This window comes from Tupaia chinensis, unplaced genomic scaffold, assembly GCF_000334495.1.
Source record: "Tupaia chinensis unplaced genomic scaffold, TupChi_1.0 Scaffold000263_1, whole genome shotgun sequence".
In the NCBI taxonomy this organism is placed as follows: domain Eukaryota; kingdom Metazoa; phylum Chordata; class Mammalia; order Scandentia; family Tupaiidae; genus Tupaia; species Tupaia belangeri.
The window spans coordinates 356,877-376,599 of record NW_006159743.1 but is presented as its reverse complement, the minus strand read 5'-3'; the positions used below and the strand labels follow the sequence as shown (position 1 = coordinate 376,599).

Sequence of the window (19,723 nt, the reverse complement as noted above, 5' to 3'; positions counted from 1 at the left end):
TATAATGCTATTATATAGTGAACATCCAAAAATAAGTGTCTGTTTGAGTCCTTATTCTCAATTATTTTATGGATATACCTAGAAGTTGAATTGAATCGTATGGTAATTCTATGTTTAACTTCTTGGGGAACCACCTTTTGTTTTCTATGGGGGCCCCAGCATTTTACATTCACACCAGCAATGCACAGTATTTTTGATTTCTCAAAATCCTAATCAATGCATTTTCTGTGTTGTTGTTTGTTATTTTTCTTAAATATATGTAAAGACTGAATGTCTTATTGAGGTTTTGATTGGCACTTCTCTAATGTCTAGTGATGTTGATGTTTTCATTCTCTTATTGCATCTTTTCATTTGTTCATTGGCCATTTGTATTCCTTCTCTGGCAAGTGTCTATTCAAGTCCTTTGCTCATTTTTTCATTTGTTTGTTTTTTGTTAGTAAGTTGCAGTTTATTTAAATCTACCTCTGTATTTAACTCTGACTCCAACACTGTGACAAATAATTATCCAGAATAATTTAAAATTGTATTTTTAAAATAATCTTTAGTATAAAAAAGTTTTCCCATGAAAACAATATCCTTGTGATATGTTAATAAGTATGACTTATGTTATTAACCTAGAAAAGCACAGAAATTTAGGAGTATTTAAGTGGCTAGAACTGACCATATTGCACCTGTAACTTTCTTTTCTTTTTTTAAAATGCCATCTTACTTATGGTATTATAAAAGTAAATTTCAAACATAAAGTACATTATTAAGTGGGAGGTAGAACTCTAAACTAAAGTCTAGTTTCTCTCAGATCATTCATTAAAAGATTTAATAAGCATGATCTATATGCAAGCATTGATGACTACTGTCACTATATAAAATACTACCACTATTTGTAAGCTTCATCTTCTATATTATTGACCTTGAGAAGCCTGATAATTATATGGAAATCACTATGATCACTTTATCTTAAAAAGGAAAAGAAAAAATATGACATTAAATTGGAAGAAATGTATTCAAAATACTTAGAAACACAATCTTCTAAATTATCATCAATGTTATGTTCAGTTTTTTTGGTTAGAGAAAATGAAAAATGTAAAATTATGGGTGTCCTTATGGACTCCTATCCAGCTAAACCCATTTCAATAATGAAAATCATATGTTCCTCGTTCGTTGTAATCTCCCAAATTGAGAGACCAGATCAATATAAGGGATTCTTCTGTACCTGGTGAACTAACTGAAACATACAACAAAAGTTCAGAACTTCAAGTAATTTTTCCCCCAACTTTCTTTGTAAGAATATCAAATTTAATATACACTCTAAATGCTATTGATGGTGAATAAACACTTTCAATGCTATCAATGGTGAATAAAAGCTGTTTTGTAAAGCTACGAAAAAATTTAAATATACTCTTTTTATTGATGATGAAGAGGAAAAGCATGAGTGGCAGAAAATAAAACTTCTCTTTAAAATGTTTCGGAAGCTACTAATAATATAATATCTCTAGTAGAACTTTCTGTTCTATAACTTCACCTCAGCAATTACAATAATAACCACAAAAGATAATAATGACTATTGTGGTTGATATTTGTTGAGAGCTTTTGTAGAACACATAGCATCATTTACTATGCCTATGAAAGGTTTCTCATTTTAAGATAGGGAAACTGAGGTTCAGAAGGGTTAAATAATTCATATGATGTCAAACAGCTAGTAAATGGCAGAACCAGTACTTGATCTATAACATGTCTGACTCCAATATAATGTAACAATACTTCATATTCCCAGGGGAATAATGATGCAGCTAACTGCAGACTTCTCATCAGAAATAATGGAGGTCAAAAGAAAATGGCAGGTCACGTATATAGTGTTGAAAGAAGACAAAACAGTAATAAAACTTTCTCGACCCAGAATCCTATATCCAGTGAGAATATCCTTCAAAAAGAATGGTGAAATAAATAGATTTCATGAGGAAAAGTTAAGAGAATTAATCACTAGTAGCTTCACAAAGGAAGTTTCTACAGGCTGTATTTTTGACACCACTTAAAAATATAAATCTTCAGAAAGGAATGAAAAACACCACAAATAGTAAATAGGCAGGTAAATAAAAATTGATAGTCCTCCCAAGAGCAAATAAAATGATCTTCCCCCTGAATATCTCTAAAGCACATATTTTAAAGCAAAAACTATAACTTTTCCATTTAGAATTTATATGTAGATGTAATATTTAAAACAAAGCATAAAAGAGTGTTGGTAAATGAGCCTACATATGGTTAAAAATGCCTTATATTTTTGTTAAGTATTTAACATATAACATTTATTTTGTGCCATTTTACAAAAAAGGTTGCTGATCCCCTAAATTAAGCAGCCACTTATAATAATGAGAAGAAATACAACTAAATAGTCAATATATAAATTAAAATAGAATGCTTAAAATTCTTTGTTGCCAACAGAAGGCATTGGACAACAACAAAAAGGACACTAAGAAAATAAAATCATAAAATGGTAGATCTAAATCCAATTATGATAATAGTTACACTAAATGGAAATGGATTAAACACTAATTAAAAGGCAGAGATTGCCAGAATGAATAAAAAAAGCAAGTTAAAACTTTAAGATATTCAATTAAAATATCAAGACACAAGCAGACTGAAAGTAAATTAATAGGAAGGGTATGCCATATAAATGGCAAGAATAAGAAGGCTGGAGAGACTATATATTAATATCAATGAAAAATTTCTAAATGAACATATTATCTTTATTTATTCATTTATTTTTGAGAGGTTTTTGCTATAGGGTGGTGCGTGCACTCACTAGACAGACAGAGAGAGACAGAGAGATAGAAAGTGAGAAATCACTCCTCAGGGGAGATAGCCATGCCCCCATCCCGCCATCCCTTCTCCTCCATTGTCCTCTCGGGATCTTGGGCACACATGCACCCAGCGTGAGTTTAAGGCACCGGGTCTGGGACTCAAACTGTGGTCGACTACATGGAAGTCCAGTGACATAGCCATTACACTAACTGCTGATCCCTAAATGAACAACTTATCAAGAGTGAAAATTATTACCAGAGGTAAAAGGGAAAATTTTATGATAAATAAGTTGATCAGGAACATGTAATAATCATAAATGTAAATCACAAACTTTCAAAATATGTGAAGCAAAAATTTGACAGTATTGGGAGAAACAGAGAAGAGCCAAATCATAGTTGGAGTTTTTTATGTCCTTATCTCATTAATTTATAGAATATCTAGGTTAAAAAATCAGTGATGTACAAATTGTTATAGTTTTATATGATTTAGGAAATTAAACCAGTGACCTGGGCATTACTATCCTTACAACACAGTGAACTATGGTCTTTTTTTCTTATTTTTCTCTTTGAGTCCGATTTATTTGTATATGGAAGGCAAGTACAGGAAACAGTCTTGGCCTATATACAAATATACTTTTACTGATTAGCAGAGCCTCGAGAGTACTATAGTATTACCTGTTTTCATTTAATACCTGACTTTAAAATTATGGCATTTTAGAAATGGAGAGGAGTATTAGAGATCTAATAGCATGATCCAGAGAGCTAACCAATTGAACTAGGTTAGAGGGTTTTCAGGAGCATACACTAGAATGAAAGTCAATCTGACCTCCAATATATCTTTCTACCATACAGCACTATCTGCTGGTTGACAGGGCATGAATGACTGGACATAATAAGACTATTCTGAAGAAGAAAATGAATTTTGGGGGGCTATTCTGTTCTCCCCACCCCACTGATTATTCCTAGCTTTCCCAAGTTCTTAGATTGTATAGGTATAGAGCTAAGTAAACTTCAATAATTACTATAGACATAATTTAACATCCCAACCAAGTCATCCCCTAAGGTAACTTTAATCTTCTGGTAGTCTATGAGACTTGCTTGCTGTAAGCTAAGGTTACAAAATGATTCTAGTATCCTTTATTTGATTGAGAAAGTTAAATAACAAATATCACATTTATCCAGGCATACCTGATAGGCTGAAAATAAAGATAAAATTCTAAGGAATGTCAATGATGTAAAAAATGAGTGAGTGATTTTATTTCTCTGGGACTCCATTTTTTTTTAATGAGCAAAAATAAACTTGATGAGTTTCAGATTTTTCCATTCATTTTAGCAAGTTAGCTTTGTCTACAGTGTAATAAAGTGGTTGGAATCTATAGGAACACCATTTACATTGATATAAGAGAAACTCGGGTGATGAATATTAATACCAAAGGAATTAGTATTATTCTCCTTTGAGAATGACTTCAATTAATAATATAATGTCACAGACAAGTTCTTTCCCTGGATGCATTTTTTTTTTTTTTTTTTTTTTTATCTTTTAGGTCACTGATATTTTAGGTTTGGTCATTGTCAAATACAATGCTACTGTGGAAAATAACAGGCAGGGGGCAGCAGATTTCAAAGACCAGCAAACTAAATGCAGTGACAGTGACAATTACTATAGCAGCTACAAGCTTTTTTATACTATCCTTTTCTGACTCCTTAGGTACAATCTATTTGTACTATCTCTTTTTATAACTTTAGATCATACATATACATATATACGACAAATCAAAATGTCATCATTATAATTACGCCTTCAAATGGAAGTAATTAATGTCTAGTGTTTTATATCAATAGTACAAAAAATTCTTTATAGAGTAGTGTCATGGGAAGACATGATGACACACACAGTGTCACACATTCTAGAATCTAAAAAGCATTAAAGTTGAATTCAGAGGAAACTAGGCAAGATATTTCAAAAAAGTTTCTTATTGTGTTAGCTTCATTAGTGCCTCATATTTACATTTCACACCATTTTATTCTGATTGGGTTTTATTGAAAAGCTTATTTATCATAGTTACAGTGAAGTAGAATAAGTCATCATCAGTTTATAGAGAGGTAAGACCAAGACCTAGAATGGGTAAGCTACTTCCTCAAATAAAACAACAACCTAATCATTAAAGGAGGAAACAAACTTGTATTCTCTTAGTCTAACCTACTAAATACAAACAACAGTTGTGCCAGAGAATAAAGCAAGTAAAGAGAATCATTTTATAATGTATATATATTTATCAAAATGTCACATTGTACACTGTAAATATATTTAGTTTTTATTCATTTAAAAAAAAAAACTGAAATGCTGTTTAAGCTCCCCCTAGCTCCCCAAAAGGGGGATAAAAATTGTTCTTCATAGTCTGATTATTTTTTAATTACTTACTGGTTTGCCTTGAATTCCTTTCTCTCCAGGGTTTCCAGTCTTACCCTATACAAGAAAGAAAATGCTTGAGTCAAGTAGTCTCCTTCCAAAATGTTAAACATACACTAAGCAAAACAGGGAAGATTTTCAATGTTAACCTTTAAATGAAATGTTTCATTACTTACAATAAGACCATGAGGCCCTCTTTTTCCTTGATCTCCCTTTTCACCCTAAGAAAATATCAGTTCCAGATGAGTTAAAAAGAATGTGAATTATTATCTTACACATATTAGCATATACTCACATACAAAAAAAAAATCAGTATATTCCGATAGCACAATATTGAAAAGAAAACACCTCTGTGAAATAAAAACTTGATGTACATTTCATACGGAGACTAAGAGAAAATTTAGAACCACACTTTTGTAAGGAAATACATCATTTTCTTAGACAGGCAGGTCATACGAGTTCAATAAAAATAAACTGCATATGAAATGAGGAAATTAGTAATTACCTTGGCACCTTGTACACCTTGTTCCCCTGAGAGACCATCTGGTCCTCTTGGTCCCTAGAGGTGGAGCAAATATCCTGTTGTTAATTTGAATTCTTCCTTCTTTTCTTTCTTTCTTTCTTTTTTTTTTTTTCTCTGTTATATGACTTTGCAGCCAAAGACATTGTGCCCTTCTTCAGTTGACAAACTCCTTCTGATTGGTTTTATACTCTGACCGTAGAAGAGAATACAACTGGGTATAAAGCTGAGTTTGTCTACATGGGAGAATCAAGCCAGTGTCTTCAAGATTTAATATCAAATAGTAAATCAGATGGCCACAAAAACAGCGAATTTAGTTGTTGTGGTGACGTAATATAGGTTTTTTTAATCTGAATATTTTGTTGATTTCATCATTTACTCAGCAGCAAGCCAGGATCTATTCTAAAAACAACTTTAAATTATCTTTATAGTGGCCTGTTTGTTTGTTTGAACAGACTTTTAAAATTTCATAATTTTGAAATGGAATTCTTCTCTTTACATTACAGAAAAAGACTGCTGATTGCATTGTACCTAATATGCACCTACTTGACAATAGTTACTGGGAGATGGCAGAGCACAGAAAAGGGACAAAAAGTGCTACTTGAAACATTCATGTAAACTTAAAACATCTCACTATTTATCCAATAACTCACTTTGAAAAAGCATTAACTGCAGAAGTCATTCTCAGATTGATAGAATAGTCTCTCAGCCTAAACTATAACTTTACTTGGAAGATCCTAAGGTCCTTTTAAAGAAATTTAATTCGATCCTACAGACTCTTATTGAAAACTCACTTTGAAGAAGGAATTATATTTAAGTATTACAGGGAAACATAATTATGAGATAGTTTCTTTCTCCATTATGAAGCTTGTAGATTGAAAAGGTAAATTATACACATAATTATAATAAGGCACAACAAGGGTCAAAAGGAGGATTCAAAATAAGGAGACACAGTCCACATGTTTGTAATGGGAATGAAGGTATTAATACATTATATGGCAGTTAGAGGTTGCTATGGTTTGTACGGGTCCTTCATGAATAGTTTAATAGATCTCAGTTCCCCTAATTAGTTCCTGTGAGGGTGGATTGTTATAAAACCAAGTATGGTGACCTTTGGTCTCTCTCTATCCCTCTCTGGATGTACTTGTTTTCCTTTCCAGTCTTCTCGGTCATGCTATGCCATGGCCAAAGGCTGGAGAGGTGCCAGTCTCATGCCCTTGAATTTTCACTTGAATTGTAAGCCAAATAAACCTCTTTTCTTTATAAATAATCTAGTGTCAGGTATTTATGTTATAGCAACTATAACGGAACAAGACAGAGGTCAAGGCCTCAGAGACTAACTCAAAAATAGAAGAAATTCTACGTAGAGGGATAGTGTGAGAAGAATGTGCACAGGCATAAAAGAACATATTTAAAAAGTAATTTGTTTGGCTAGGCTATTGATTATATGTTCAAAACTATTAAGAAATAAGTGTGTGGGGAAAATAGACTTAAAAGGTGCAAAACTAGAGTTTATATTTAAATCAGTTAGCAGTGAAGAAGCACTGAAATATTTGTACAGAACAGCGAAACAGATATCCTGACACAACATGCTGATGTGAAGGTACACCCTAGGCTCTCTCAGTAGGTTTGAAGATAACTGCTCCAAACTTGTGGTTGGTTACCCAGATTTATATAATGGATTTGGCTTAGGAATGATCAACTACAATGAAGCAGGTATCTCTAAGCCTAGTGAGAGAAGTCATTCTAGGTTTAATGGCAGCAACCATAAGGGTAAAGACACAGAGATTTAAGATTAGAATAAAAAAAAAAGGGTTTGTCCAAAGATGGCAAATAACTTTCATTTCTTGGATAAAATGAGAATTAAATGACCACCTACATATAAGTTTAAAAAGCCTGCATCTAGCTGAGGATAAAAGTGTTATAATTAATTATTAGCTCCTTGTGTTGGCACATAAATTAACTACTGCCATGGCTAAACTATTGGGTCACTAGGAAAATCATGATATATCTTTTTTCTATGTTTTTCTACACAAAAATGCGTCATGACTTTTCTGACAATTCAATAGCTTAAATCCTTATCTTTAAGATGAAGAAACTCACGTCTGTAGACATTAGGTGAGTTGCCTGATTTTCATGATATCTAAATGCTCAAAGACTTAAAATAATTGCCTTATTAAGGCAATTTTTTACAAATGTTAAAAAGAAATAAGGAGTAATTCTATTAGCAAGTAAATTCAGGATGGAAGAGAAGATCCAAAATCTAAAAGAGGTTTACAAAATCAATATTAAACATTGAAAGTAAGGTGCTGATTGCTTTTGCACTTGGAAGAAACTTTTTTCAAAATTAAATAATATATATATAGTAATGATAGCCACTAATTTTTAAATGTTTTGCATTAAAAAAACCTTTCTGCTTAAAAATATTGCTTTCACACGGAGTCAGGTGGTGGTGCAGTGGTAATGTAATATGCTGTGATGCTGACCTACATAGGAGGGTCCTGAGTTCCCATTCTGAGGGTTCCTGCACACATCACATGTGCTGGAATGCAAGCACATGTGAGCACATGCTTGTGATCTGGGCTGGCTGAGGCTGGGGGGTGGATCACGGTGTTGAAGACCCTGTTGGGAGATGCCTGATCTTCTCTTTCTCCATCTGTCTGTCTCTCTCTCATGGAAGAAATAAATAAACAAAAAAAAATTAAAGGCTTCTACATGCATTATTTCATTTGCTAAGCCAGTTTTATACAGGGAACAAAAAAGAAGTCTCTCTGCCTACAGTGATGATAAAAGAATACTGCATTTAGCTTAAAAAAAAAAGTCTAAGTAATGCAATGACATTGATTGAAGGCTATATAAAGCCTCAGGTTGCTAGTTAAGAATTTAAGTCTGGCAGAACTCTATGAAAGGTTAATCCTTTTTATGCTTCGGGTAAAAGTAAAATAATTAACAAAAATCTTGCATTTGTGTACATACTTGACTCTTAAAATAAGCTTTCGGACAGGCTCTAAGAAAGTTAGACAAATAGCATAACAGTATGCACTAAAGTGAACATTAAATTATTTTTCTAAACAATTGCTTTAAAAGGTATTATAGAAGGCCAGTAGTAATATGCTACTCAAGAGAAGCAGGACCCAACATAGTAATCATGGTTCCAATCCCTGGCTCAGTCAGCCTGAAACATGCCAGGCGCTCACACAAGTGCTTGAGAGCCAATGAATGGGCTGCAGGACTGAATAAAGGGGACCTCAGCATAACCAGACCCTGTGGAGGTGCTCATCTCTTCCTCTCTCCTGTGCATGTGTATATGCTCTATCATAGAAAAATAAATATATAAATTCATGGATACCCTTTGAAGACTGTATGTTGGCTAAAGCTGCCTTGTGTGGCCCCCAAAACATGCTGCCCTGACCAATGGTTTTGGAGACATATAGATCCCGTGTAAATGGAGGCCATCAGTGGCTTAGACACAATCCCTAGATATTGAAGCCAGATGACTATCTCCCCAAATTCCTGGATGTCAATATCAACTTAATTCTACATGCATTAGATGATTGGTGACAGGACCATCACTTCTAATAAATGCTAAAGTTTAAAGAAAAACTACAACTAAAATCTGAACATAAGTTGTATTTTAGTTTATAGGAAGACATCTATGAGAGCTCCAAGCCCAATTATATGGTCCCTGTAATCAATTTTTTTTTTTTGAGAGGTTTTTGGTATAGGGTGCATGTGCTCGCCAGAAAGACAGAGAGAGAAAGTGAGAAAGCACTCCCTGGGTGGGGGAGGGGTGTGGCCACACTGTAATCCCTTCTCTTCCATTCTCCTCTTGGGATCTTGGGCATGCACGTACACGCATCCCTTGTGAGCTTAAGCCACCGGGTCCAGGACTAGAACTGCGGTTGACTACATGGGAGTCAAGCACATAGCCATTACGCCAACTGCTGATCCCCCCCTGTAATAAATTTTAATAGGCTAAGAATCTATGAATGGAGGAAACACCCCTTGTAGAACAAATGCCTTTGTAACTTGGACTCAGTATACTCTTTATTTCCTTTCAACTAAATCTCTGCCTGTGTTTCATTCCTCTATTAATTTTGAAACACTCATGCCTACTTATACCCAGCAGTTGTTTCTTGTTCTTGATTTACATAGCTGGAATGAAATGTTCCATAAAACAAAAACTAACATTAATGGTGACAGGAGGAATGCTGTTTGTTACAAGCTTTATTTTAGGAGAAGAAACCACAGAAGAAGCTGTACCTTATCATGTGATGTGTTCTAGTTATTATTGGCATTGAATCTAAATGCAGGTACTGATGGCTGTTTTCCCCAATATGGTATAGCATTTCCTGAAAGGAGCCAAAATTCAGAACTTTTATAGTCATATCCATATCACTTCTTCTATAGAGAACCTTAAACTATTATATGTTTATAATATTCTACTCTTTCCTTCATTTAAATCTTATGCAGAATGTTCAAAATAAAGTTACACAACTATACATGTCTAAATCACCACTCTAGAGAAAGACTGCAAGACTTAAAGGTGGCTCAATTCAAGAGAAAGAGAGATGAGGTTAACTTCATTCTATGTGTCATTTGTCCCACCCTGGCAGCTAGACACAGAGGTATACTTTGGAGAGACACCAAGGGATCAGTTCCCTAGCCTTAAAATGTTAGAAGTGTTTATGAGGAACAAGAGCTGAGGATGTACTGATTCCTAGTCAACCAACAGGCTAAGTCACTATGTTTCTGACATTGGAGTGGACAGTATGCCAGCTTATACTGTCTACACATGGGACATGATTTTCTGTACTATATTAACTATGTTTGGTATATTAAATCACTTCACTCCAATAACAATTCTTCAGCTAACCACGACAGATGAAAGCAAAGCTTAGAGAATAGAGGATAAGTAATACAGTATTCCCTTCCTTATCCATGAGGGATGTGTTCCAAGACTGAGTGACCCTGAAACCATGGATAGTACCCAACTGTATATATGCTGTTTTTCCCATACATACATATCTATGATAAAGCTTAATTTATAAATTAGGCATAGTAATAGCAACTAATAATAAAATAGAATAATTATAACAATATACCACAATAAAAGGTATGTGAATGTAATCTTTCTCTCTCAAAACATCTTACTGAACTGTACTCATCCAGTTTAGGATCGTGGTTGACTACAAGTAACTGAAACCATGGAAAGTGAAAATACCTAAGAGAAGGCTGCTGTATTGTTTGATAACAGTATAAACCAGACAGAACAGTAAGAGAGTATGAGCACTAGTTCTATAATGATAGTCTTCTGTGAGACTTTGGTGCAAATGTGCCTAGGGCAGAGCTTCTCAGTAACCTGTGACACATGTGTTCCACAGAGAGATTACTGGAGTGCTGGAAATTTTTACCCCCTTAGCCTTTCAGGTGGCAGGAAAAGGTTGGGCATGAGAATCCCCAGCCTGATATCTTGTCTGTTTGAATAGAAAATATTTGGGTTGGACAAATTTACTCTCTGTTTTTCTTTTTTTTTTTTTATTTTTGAGTAAAAAGAAAAGAATTGGGAAGGATGAGTCTAGGTTTTGAGATCACAGCTACAGTGAAAGATGAGTTGAATAGAGAAGAGAGTAGAAATAGTAAAATACCAGCTGGTTATCATAATAGGACTTCCTAATACTAAATTTTCTCAAATATTCTGGTCTTCACTTATTATTTTTTGTGTGCTCCTAGCATCCACTGATTGGCTGAAATAGTCTCCTAGAAAAGAAAGCTTCACCACAAACTTCTTCTACCCTTATTTCTAAACAAACTTTCCTTGAAAGATATGAAAACTTTTTTTTTTAATTATGAGGAACTATTTTTGAAGAAAATTAGTAATGTATGTCTAGAGAAGAAGAAAATAGATGCTTAGAGAGGTGGGAACTGAGGACAAAATGACAAATCAGGAAAGAGCAGCCGTCTATATGGGATCGTGGAGAGCTTAGAGAACTGTAGATCAGATGAGCTAACCTATGACTTAGGAGCTAGCGCAAGTGACTCAAGAAAAGATCATGCTCAGGTCCACGGCTTCTGTCTGGGTGATCAAGAAGAGCTGAATTACTTAATTAACACAGGGCACAAATACGTATTTCTTCTCTTTTTCACTTGTCACAAAGCTGGTTGAACTTTCCCACAATGACTAATACAGAGCTAGATAAACACATTTGACCTGATCAATGACTGAATCAGCTGGCAAGGTATAAACCACTGACAGTTGAGTACAGATCATACCATCATTTTTTATTGTATTTTAAATTTCATTTGGGCTAAAATAGATGTAGTCATCAAGGTTATTTATGTGCTATAAATCTTCAGTCCAGAAAGAAAAAGTTTTTCAGAAATGAAAAAATAATAAAGACAAATCTGTTCTCTTTATTCAATCTTCACCTAAAACACAGGATGTGAAATTAAAGCTGTTATTCCAAACCGAGGAATCATAACACTCCTTTCCCACTTGCCAACTGGAGAACTGCAGTATTTTTTTTCAATGTTTATTTGTTAGAAGACATGTTTTTAGAATTTTTAAATATTTTCTTCATAGCTATAAATTTAAAACAAGGTAAGGCAAAGGAACAAATGGTTCTCCTAACTTGGGGGTTCAAGGTAATTAAGGAAAAATATCCACTATCAGTCTACATGGCATCAAATACAAATAACTTTTGGAGTCAGATACACCAAGGTTTGAATATTGGTTATGCTGTTTCTCTGCATGTTCACAGCTAGATACTGAAACTTGGAGCCCCAGTTTCTGCCGTTACAATATCTAAGATATGATACCTCTCCCTCTTAGAGTAGTTCTGAGTATTGCATAAGATAATACATATAAAAGCACCTGGTAATGTGACAGGCATGTAACAGGCATGTAACAAATGGTGACTTATTTCTTTAGAGAACAAAACGTTTGTGACCAGCAGATGGCATAATGGTTATGTCACTGGACTTTCACATAGTCAACCATAGTTCAAGTCTAAGGTATGGTGGCTTATGACTCATGCTGGGCACATATGTGTGTGTGCCCAAAATCTGAGAGGAGAATGGAAGAGAAGGGATTGAAGCATGCCATCCCCTCCAAGGGGTGATTTCTCACTTTCTGTCTCTGTCTGGTATTGCATATACCCTATAACAAAAATCTCTTTTAAGAAAAAAGGAAAGAAAGGATTTAATGTTTAACAGAGAACTTAAAGAGATAATTTTTCACTTAATTCTGTATACCTAATTATTAGATAATGAGAATTATACCTCTAATTTACAATTTTTAAACTCATTCATCCTGTGTATCTTCGTTTCTCACTGCTCTTAGTTTGTTGTGATGTTACTTTTCCTTGCTATATAAGTCTGCTCTGAGTGAAAACATAATTTATTTAAAAATCTTTACACTGGGCCAGCCAGTGGCATGGCAGGTAAAGCAGCTGGATCTCACATGGCCAACTGTGTAGTTCGAGTCTCAGACTCCACAGGTTGAAAAAAAAAGCTGGGTGTGTTTCATACATGCCCAAAATCCTAACAGGAGAAAGGACTGCTGTTAGCTACCCCCTCTGGGGGAGGCGCTTTTTCACTTTCTCTCTGTGTTCTCCCCAGTGAACATATGCACCCTACAGCAAGTAAAAACTAAAAAAAAATAAAAAATAAACACGTTTACATTCACAATTTCCCCAAAGAATGGAATTGGAGGTCAGAAATAAAGAAAGATTTTATGGGAATTAGTGATATATGTAAAAGTTAAAATGGAAAAATCTGATTTTGTAAGTACAAATGATCATGAATCATATTCCACTTAATGTAGATAGTTTATTCAGTATAATGAAAACAAGGGAAAGTCCCAACAATACCTAAATACAATTTTAGAAGGTATGGCGCCTTTTTTGCTGAACACTTGTCACTGTTTATGAAGTGATTTTTTTTTTTTAGGTTAATACACTTTTTAAATTAGATTACTTACTCTTTGTCCTTTAGGACCTTGACTTCCGGGTGGTCCTCTCACCCCCACAAGACCCTACATATTGCAAATTTAAAAATTAGTTATAGAATTCACAGGGATGTTAGTAGACTAGTAATCATAACATTTTATGATATAGGTAATTCTGTTGGGGTTCTTAAAACTGATTAGCATCCTTTAAAATATACTTTAATTATCAAATATCATACTTATATTCTGCTTTTGAAATATTTTTCTATTTGGAAAAATGTTATTTGTAGGCATTTACACCCTGAACAAAGAATGGGAAACTTTTAATGTCCACTGACTGAGTAATTTTCAGAAGGAACATATATGGAGTAATAGAGGAAAGAAACACCCACTTAGCCAGTGAGACCAAGCTAATTTGCAGGTTTTCCTAATTTTAGAAGCCAACAACATACTCATGAATACATTGAAAAGTCAGGCTTATAAAACAGTCTCCCCAAAACCTAGTACAAAGTATTTCTGACAAGAAAAGGCTCAGAGATCCTAAAGCCTGACCTTTTTAAAATTCAAATTCACAATAACTGTCAAATTTTGATAAATAAAATGTATCTCTTTAGGGACAAAATTTCATTATCTTTCTGTAAACAATGAATTGAGTCTTTTCAAATCTCAATATTTTCCATTAGTTTTATCTAGTTGTTTGAGATTATTTGCAGATTTGTAAGGAAAATATGTTAGAATTTATGCCTATGATTTGCTTATCTGATTGGTCTTACTTTTAATCTTGATTTCTGACACTGTTGTCTTATAAGTGGTTATTTAAAAGAAAGTTTCAAAGTCTATTAGTTTAGGTTGCAGAATTGAAATTTGTTAATACACTAAATGGAGTGAAGAAGCTGACGTTACAGTGACTTATTCCAAAGTGTTTTGTATAGTTTGGCAGAAAAGCAGTTTACACTAGTTTACACTTATTTACAATTGTAACTTATTTTACATTTGTGACTAACTTTGCATAAAATAAAAATAAACCGCATCACAAAAGTGATAGATTTAAATTAAAAGAGTTCTAGAAGAAGGTATAAATTGTTTTCTGTACTTACAGGTAATCCCAATGGACCCATGGGTCCTGGAACTCCAGGAGGACCTGGATATCCCTATGATATGAGTACAAGATGAAAGACATAAGATCACCATTGAATTTAATTATTTTCATTGAAAACCAACTAGTAAATTATAATAGTAATAAAAAGGGATAATTTGATAAAACCTCCCTCTTCTATCTAAAATATAGGAAGCTATAGGAAATACTCTGCAGATAGACCATAGAAATAAAAAACATGTTTACATAGAAGTTGCATATCCATTTATTAGAAGCTCTTTGCCTAACAAAGAGAATTAGTTGCTAGAATCATATATTATTTTTATAGTGCATTGAGAAGAGAACATTCATTTCATCTGCCAATTGGGTTATGTTGTACATGGGTGTAAGTTATGTAAGTGATTGGGCTGTCAGAAAAGTCATGACACATTTTTGCATAGAAAACATAGAAAAATATGTCATGACTTTTCTGATGATCCAATAGATTATGAAACTATATCCATTTCAGGGAGGTCAGGGAATACTGTAATTAAAAAATATGAAAGGGTAAAAATATTACAAACTGTCAAATTTTAGAAGGACCACACACTTTTAAGTTATTATCACTAATTCAGTTTTAAATTTAGTATTATCAGTAAAGATCATTCCTGGGAGGCTAGCAGGTGGTGTTGTGGTTGAGGTGCTGGACTCCTACATAGCTACCCATGGTTCAAGTTCCAGACCCGGTGGCTTCCTCTCTCTCTTTCTGGTATATAAGCCCTATAGCAAATAATAATGATAAGAATAATGATAATAAATAAAATTAAACAAATAATTCTAAAAAAAGAGAGAGAATTTCTGAAACTGATTAGCCTTATGGGTATGTTAAATTTTCTAGCTCATAGTAACTGAAGATAGATATATTTTATAAGGGGGCCAGACAGTGGCATGGTGATTAAGGTGCCTGGAGACCACATAGTTGACTATGTGGTTTGAGTCCCAGACCTGGTGGTCTGAAACACACACCACGTGCGTGTGTGTGCACATGCCCAAGATCCTGAGAGAGAAAGGGAGGAGAAGGAACTGGAGAATTGCCATCCTCCTCGGGGTGTGCTTCCTCACTTTCCCTCTGTGTTTGTCTCTCTGTAGTGACTGCACATGACCCATAGCAAAATTTAAAAAGAATAACAACAACAACAAACCCAACCCCCCCAAAGAAAAACACACCAAAAACACCAAAAAGCAGAAATACACACACAAAACTTATAGAGCTTTACTGATAATACTAAATTTAAAACTAAATACTTAGGTAAAATGAATTTGTTGACAGCATTATGTATCATGAGACCCATCACAATATATTTTCTGAAAGAAATATTCTTTTACTGATAATAATTGTTCTAGTCTGTTACACTTACAAACTGTTTAGTGAACTAACAAAATGCAACCCAGAGATATTATTTGTCAGCTATTACTATCTGTAAGAGAGTTAGATGAATTCTGGGTTCTGAAGGTTTTTGTTTTTGTTTATAATTTTTGTTATAGGGCATGTGAACTCACAGGAGACAGAGACAGAGAGAGAGAGAAAGGGAGGGTTATGGCCTGGAGGGTTATGGCCACACCACAACCCCTTCTCCTCCATTCCCCTCTTGAGATTTTGGGCATGTATGCACATGCACCTGGCATGTTTCTCAAGCTGCTGAGTCTGGGACTCGAATTGTGCAGTTGGTCGTGTGGGATCCTGCTGCCTTAATATCCACCTGCTGGCTTAGTCCAGAGATCTTATATGTCAGGAAATTACATATGACTACAAACAAATGGGAGAGTGGCAAAGGTAACATGTGCCATATAAACTACAAGTTGTAGGAGAATAGGCTAAATTCAAATTGAATTTTCTTTTTCATCCACTTCAGCTAATTTATGGTGGTTTAATTCTTTTAACACCGAAAGTGTGCTATAAAGCCATTTCATGGGAGTGTTTTTAAGTGCCATATTCCATTACGGAAGATAAGCTACTTAAGAAAATTTAAATAAAAATTTATTATAAAATAGTGCTTTTTACTTACTTAAATTCCAGTCAAGGTAATTTCACTTCTGGGATACCTTAACTTTATTATGTTGTTTGGAAAAATGTTTTCAAATCACTGAGCTCTTACCATAACACCCTTTTCTCCTTGGGGACCTAGTGGACCTGGACTTCCACGTTCTCCCTTTTAAAACAGCAAAGAAAACAGAGTAACATTGGACTGTGTTAATTAATCATGATCAAGCTAAGCCTAAAAACCATGTTGTCAGTCAGAATCATACTTTACATGCTGATCTCATCTTACGAGCCAAAGATTTTTTTTTTTTTTTGGGGAGGGTCTCGCTTTTTACTTACTTAAATTCCAGTCAAGGTAATTTCACTTCTGGGATACCTTAACTTTATTATGTTGTTTGGAAAAATGTTTTCAAATCACTGAGCTCTTACCATAACACCCTTTTCTCCTTGGGGACCTAGTGGACCTGGACTTCCACGTTCTCCCTTTTAAAACAGCAAAGAAAACAGAGTAACATTGGACTGTGTTAATTAATCATGATCAAGCTAAGCCTAAAAACCATGTTGTCAGTCAGAATCATACTTTACATGCTGATCTCATCTTACGAGCCAAAGATTTTTTTTTTTTTTTGGAGAGGTTCTTGCTATAGGGCACATGCACTTGTCAGACAGAGACAGACAGAGAGACAGAAAGAGAGAAATCACCCCCCAGGGGGGATGGCCATGCCACAATCCCTTCTCCTCCATTCTCCTCTCGGGATCTTGGGCACGCACACACACGTGCCCGGCGTGAGTTTAAGCCACCGGGTCCGGGACTCAAATCGCAGTCGACTATGTGGGAGTCCAGCAACATAGCCATTACGCTAACTGCTGGTCCCACTAGCCAAAGATTTTTAAACTGACAAATTTTATATTTTTATCCTAAAATTGCTAGACTTATAACACAATAATAATACTAAGATTTTTTTAAAGAAAAAAATACTTAAAGTCTTATTAAAGTGAAGAAAATAGAAAATATAGGTAAACAAGACTTAAAATTGAGCATATAGTATATATTAAAGTTTTTAAGTGGAAATGCTTACAATTTTAGGAGACATACAAACTATGAAAATAATGAAAGTATCAAAGAATATTTAAAAATTAACTATCATACATAACCATTGAAAAAAATATTATAATCTATCTACCACAGTTAAGTGCCACAGAAATAATTTCAGAGAATCATGATAATTGAATCTGCCATAGCAAGTTAAAAGAACTAAACTGATTCACATTAAAATTTCCAAGATTGTCAAATTCTTAGCATAGAAGAAAGAATCTGGGATGGAAGGAACTAAATCAGCATGGAAAAAATTATTCAAAAAGTATATACTAAACACTCTTAATATACTGAATGTATTAGAAGAGATCTAAAAGAAACTTAGATTCTACCCTTAAGTATCTGCAGACATGGTATTAACAGAGATGAAACAATTAGAGGAACATTAAATTATATTTTTTAAAAAGAATTATTTATTTATTTAATTCCATTTGTTATTGTATTTATTTATTTATTTTTTTATTTGACCACCAGAGAGAGAGAAAGAGAGAAAGGAAAAGTGAGAAAACAAGCCACCAGGTCCCAGACTTGAACCATGGTTGGTCATATGGGAATCCAGTGCCCTTATCCATCACACCACCTGCTGGCCCTGGGACATTACATTTTAAAGTGTGTGGTACTTATCCCATGTCCAGGAAAGGAAAAAATCAGGAAGGACTTAAAGGAGTCTGGAGAGACTTCACACAGAGGAGATGGGAATTAGCTGAATCTATTAGTTTGGGTTTGAACAGAGGCAAGTAAAGATCCAGAAAACAGTAAGAATGGGAATAGAAACAAGTATATAATATGTGAGACAAGAAAGAAAGAATGGTAAAATGATAATTTATTCTTCTTTTTAAAAACTACTTCTTATCAGTGATTGCTCTCATAAAGTATATTTAAATAATAATCTATAGTTGTAAGCTTAGACTATCAGTTTTATCTTTTCTTTTCAGATCATGTCTTTAAAACCAAATGAGTATTCTGTCCTTTAAAAACTAGAAACATACATGCTATTAGCTATTTCAATATATTTAAGAGATTCTGAATAGGTAATATATTAAAATCATGAGTGATTTCTAATTCATATAAAAGGTCATATGAAAGTCTCTCATTTGAATTGAACATATAAATTTTACTATAAAAGAAAATAACGCAAGAAACTACCTTTTCGCCAATGCTTCCAGTCATCCCAACTTCTCCAGGTAGGCCTACAGGTCCCTTTTAGAAAAAAAAAAATAATGGAAATAACACATATATTGCATTATTGTTCTAGCATCCTGGTCTTAAATTACCTGTAATAATTATGGTTCTTTCGAACTCATCCTAAACTTTATCTTGGAGTGAAATTTCTCCTAGTTCATGTCCACAGCCTATGACTTCACCTCAGAATTAATTTATTCGGTCAATCAACAAGTATAAGTGTCTAATACATGGTAGGCCCTATGCTGGTAGGCAATGGTTTCAGATCCAAACAAAACAGGGGACTTCAGACGTTTGTCAAGGAATGGAAGTAAACTATGAGTTTATTTTGATGCCAAAAAAAGAAAAAGAAACCCATGCATAATTATTTCATGAACTTTTTAAAGATCCTTCTTGGTTTTTGTCCTTGTGGAATTTATAATCTACTGGATGTTATAAAAATCCCTGCAGTTTCATACCTGCTTGATGTGGATATATTAGTTTATGAAATCATTTCTGCAACTTCCTTCTTGAGAAGTTCATCAGTACATGAAGTGTTAGAACAGCACATGCCCACCCATTCATTCACTCACTCAACAAATATCTGGGGCCTAGTCTGCGCCAGGCACTGTGCTTGTGGCTAAGACAGATAGTCAGGGAAGGCCTGACGTCTAATA

General features: G+C 34.1%; 1 protein-coding gene across 1 annotated transcript in view; it reads right to left on the bottom strand.

The window, feature by feature from the left end:
* COL24A1 (collagen type XXIV alpha 1 chain) overlaps positions 1-19,723 on the bottom strand; it is a 322,594-nt gene that overhangs the window by 122,303 nt on the left and 180,568 nt on the right. Inside the window, exons 24-30 of the mRNA XM_006149476.1 lie at positions 19,032-19,085; positions 17,219-17,272; positions 14,771-14,824; positions 13,707-13,760; positions 5,711-5,764; positions 5,382-5,426; positions 5,218-5,262 (exon numbers count right to left, since the gene is read on the bottom strand). Of these exons, the coding sequence (XP_006149538.1) occupies positions 5,218-5,262; positions 5,382-5,426; positions 5,711-5,764; positions 13,707-13,760; positions 14,771-14,824; positions 17,219-17,272; positions 19,032-19,085 (360 nt within the window). The remainder of the gene's footprint in view (positions 1-5,217; positions 5,263-5,381; positions 5,427-5,710; positions 5,765-13,706; positions 13,761-14,770; positions 14,825-17,218; positions 17,273-19,031; positions 19,086-19,723) is intronic.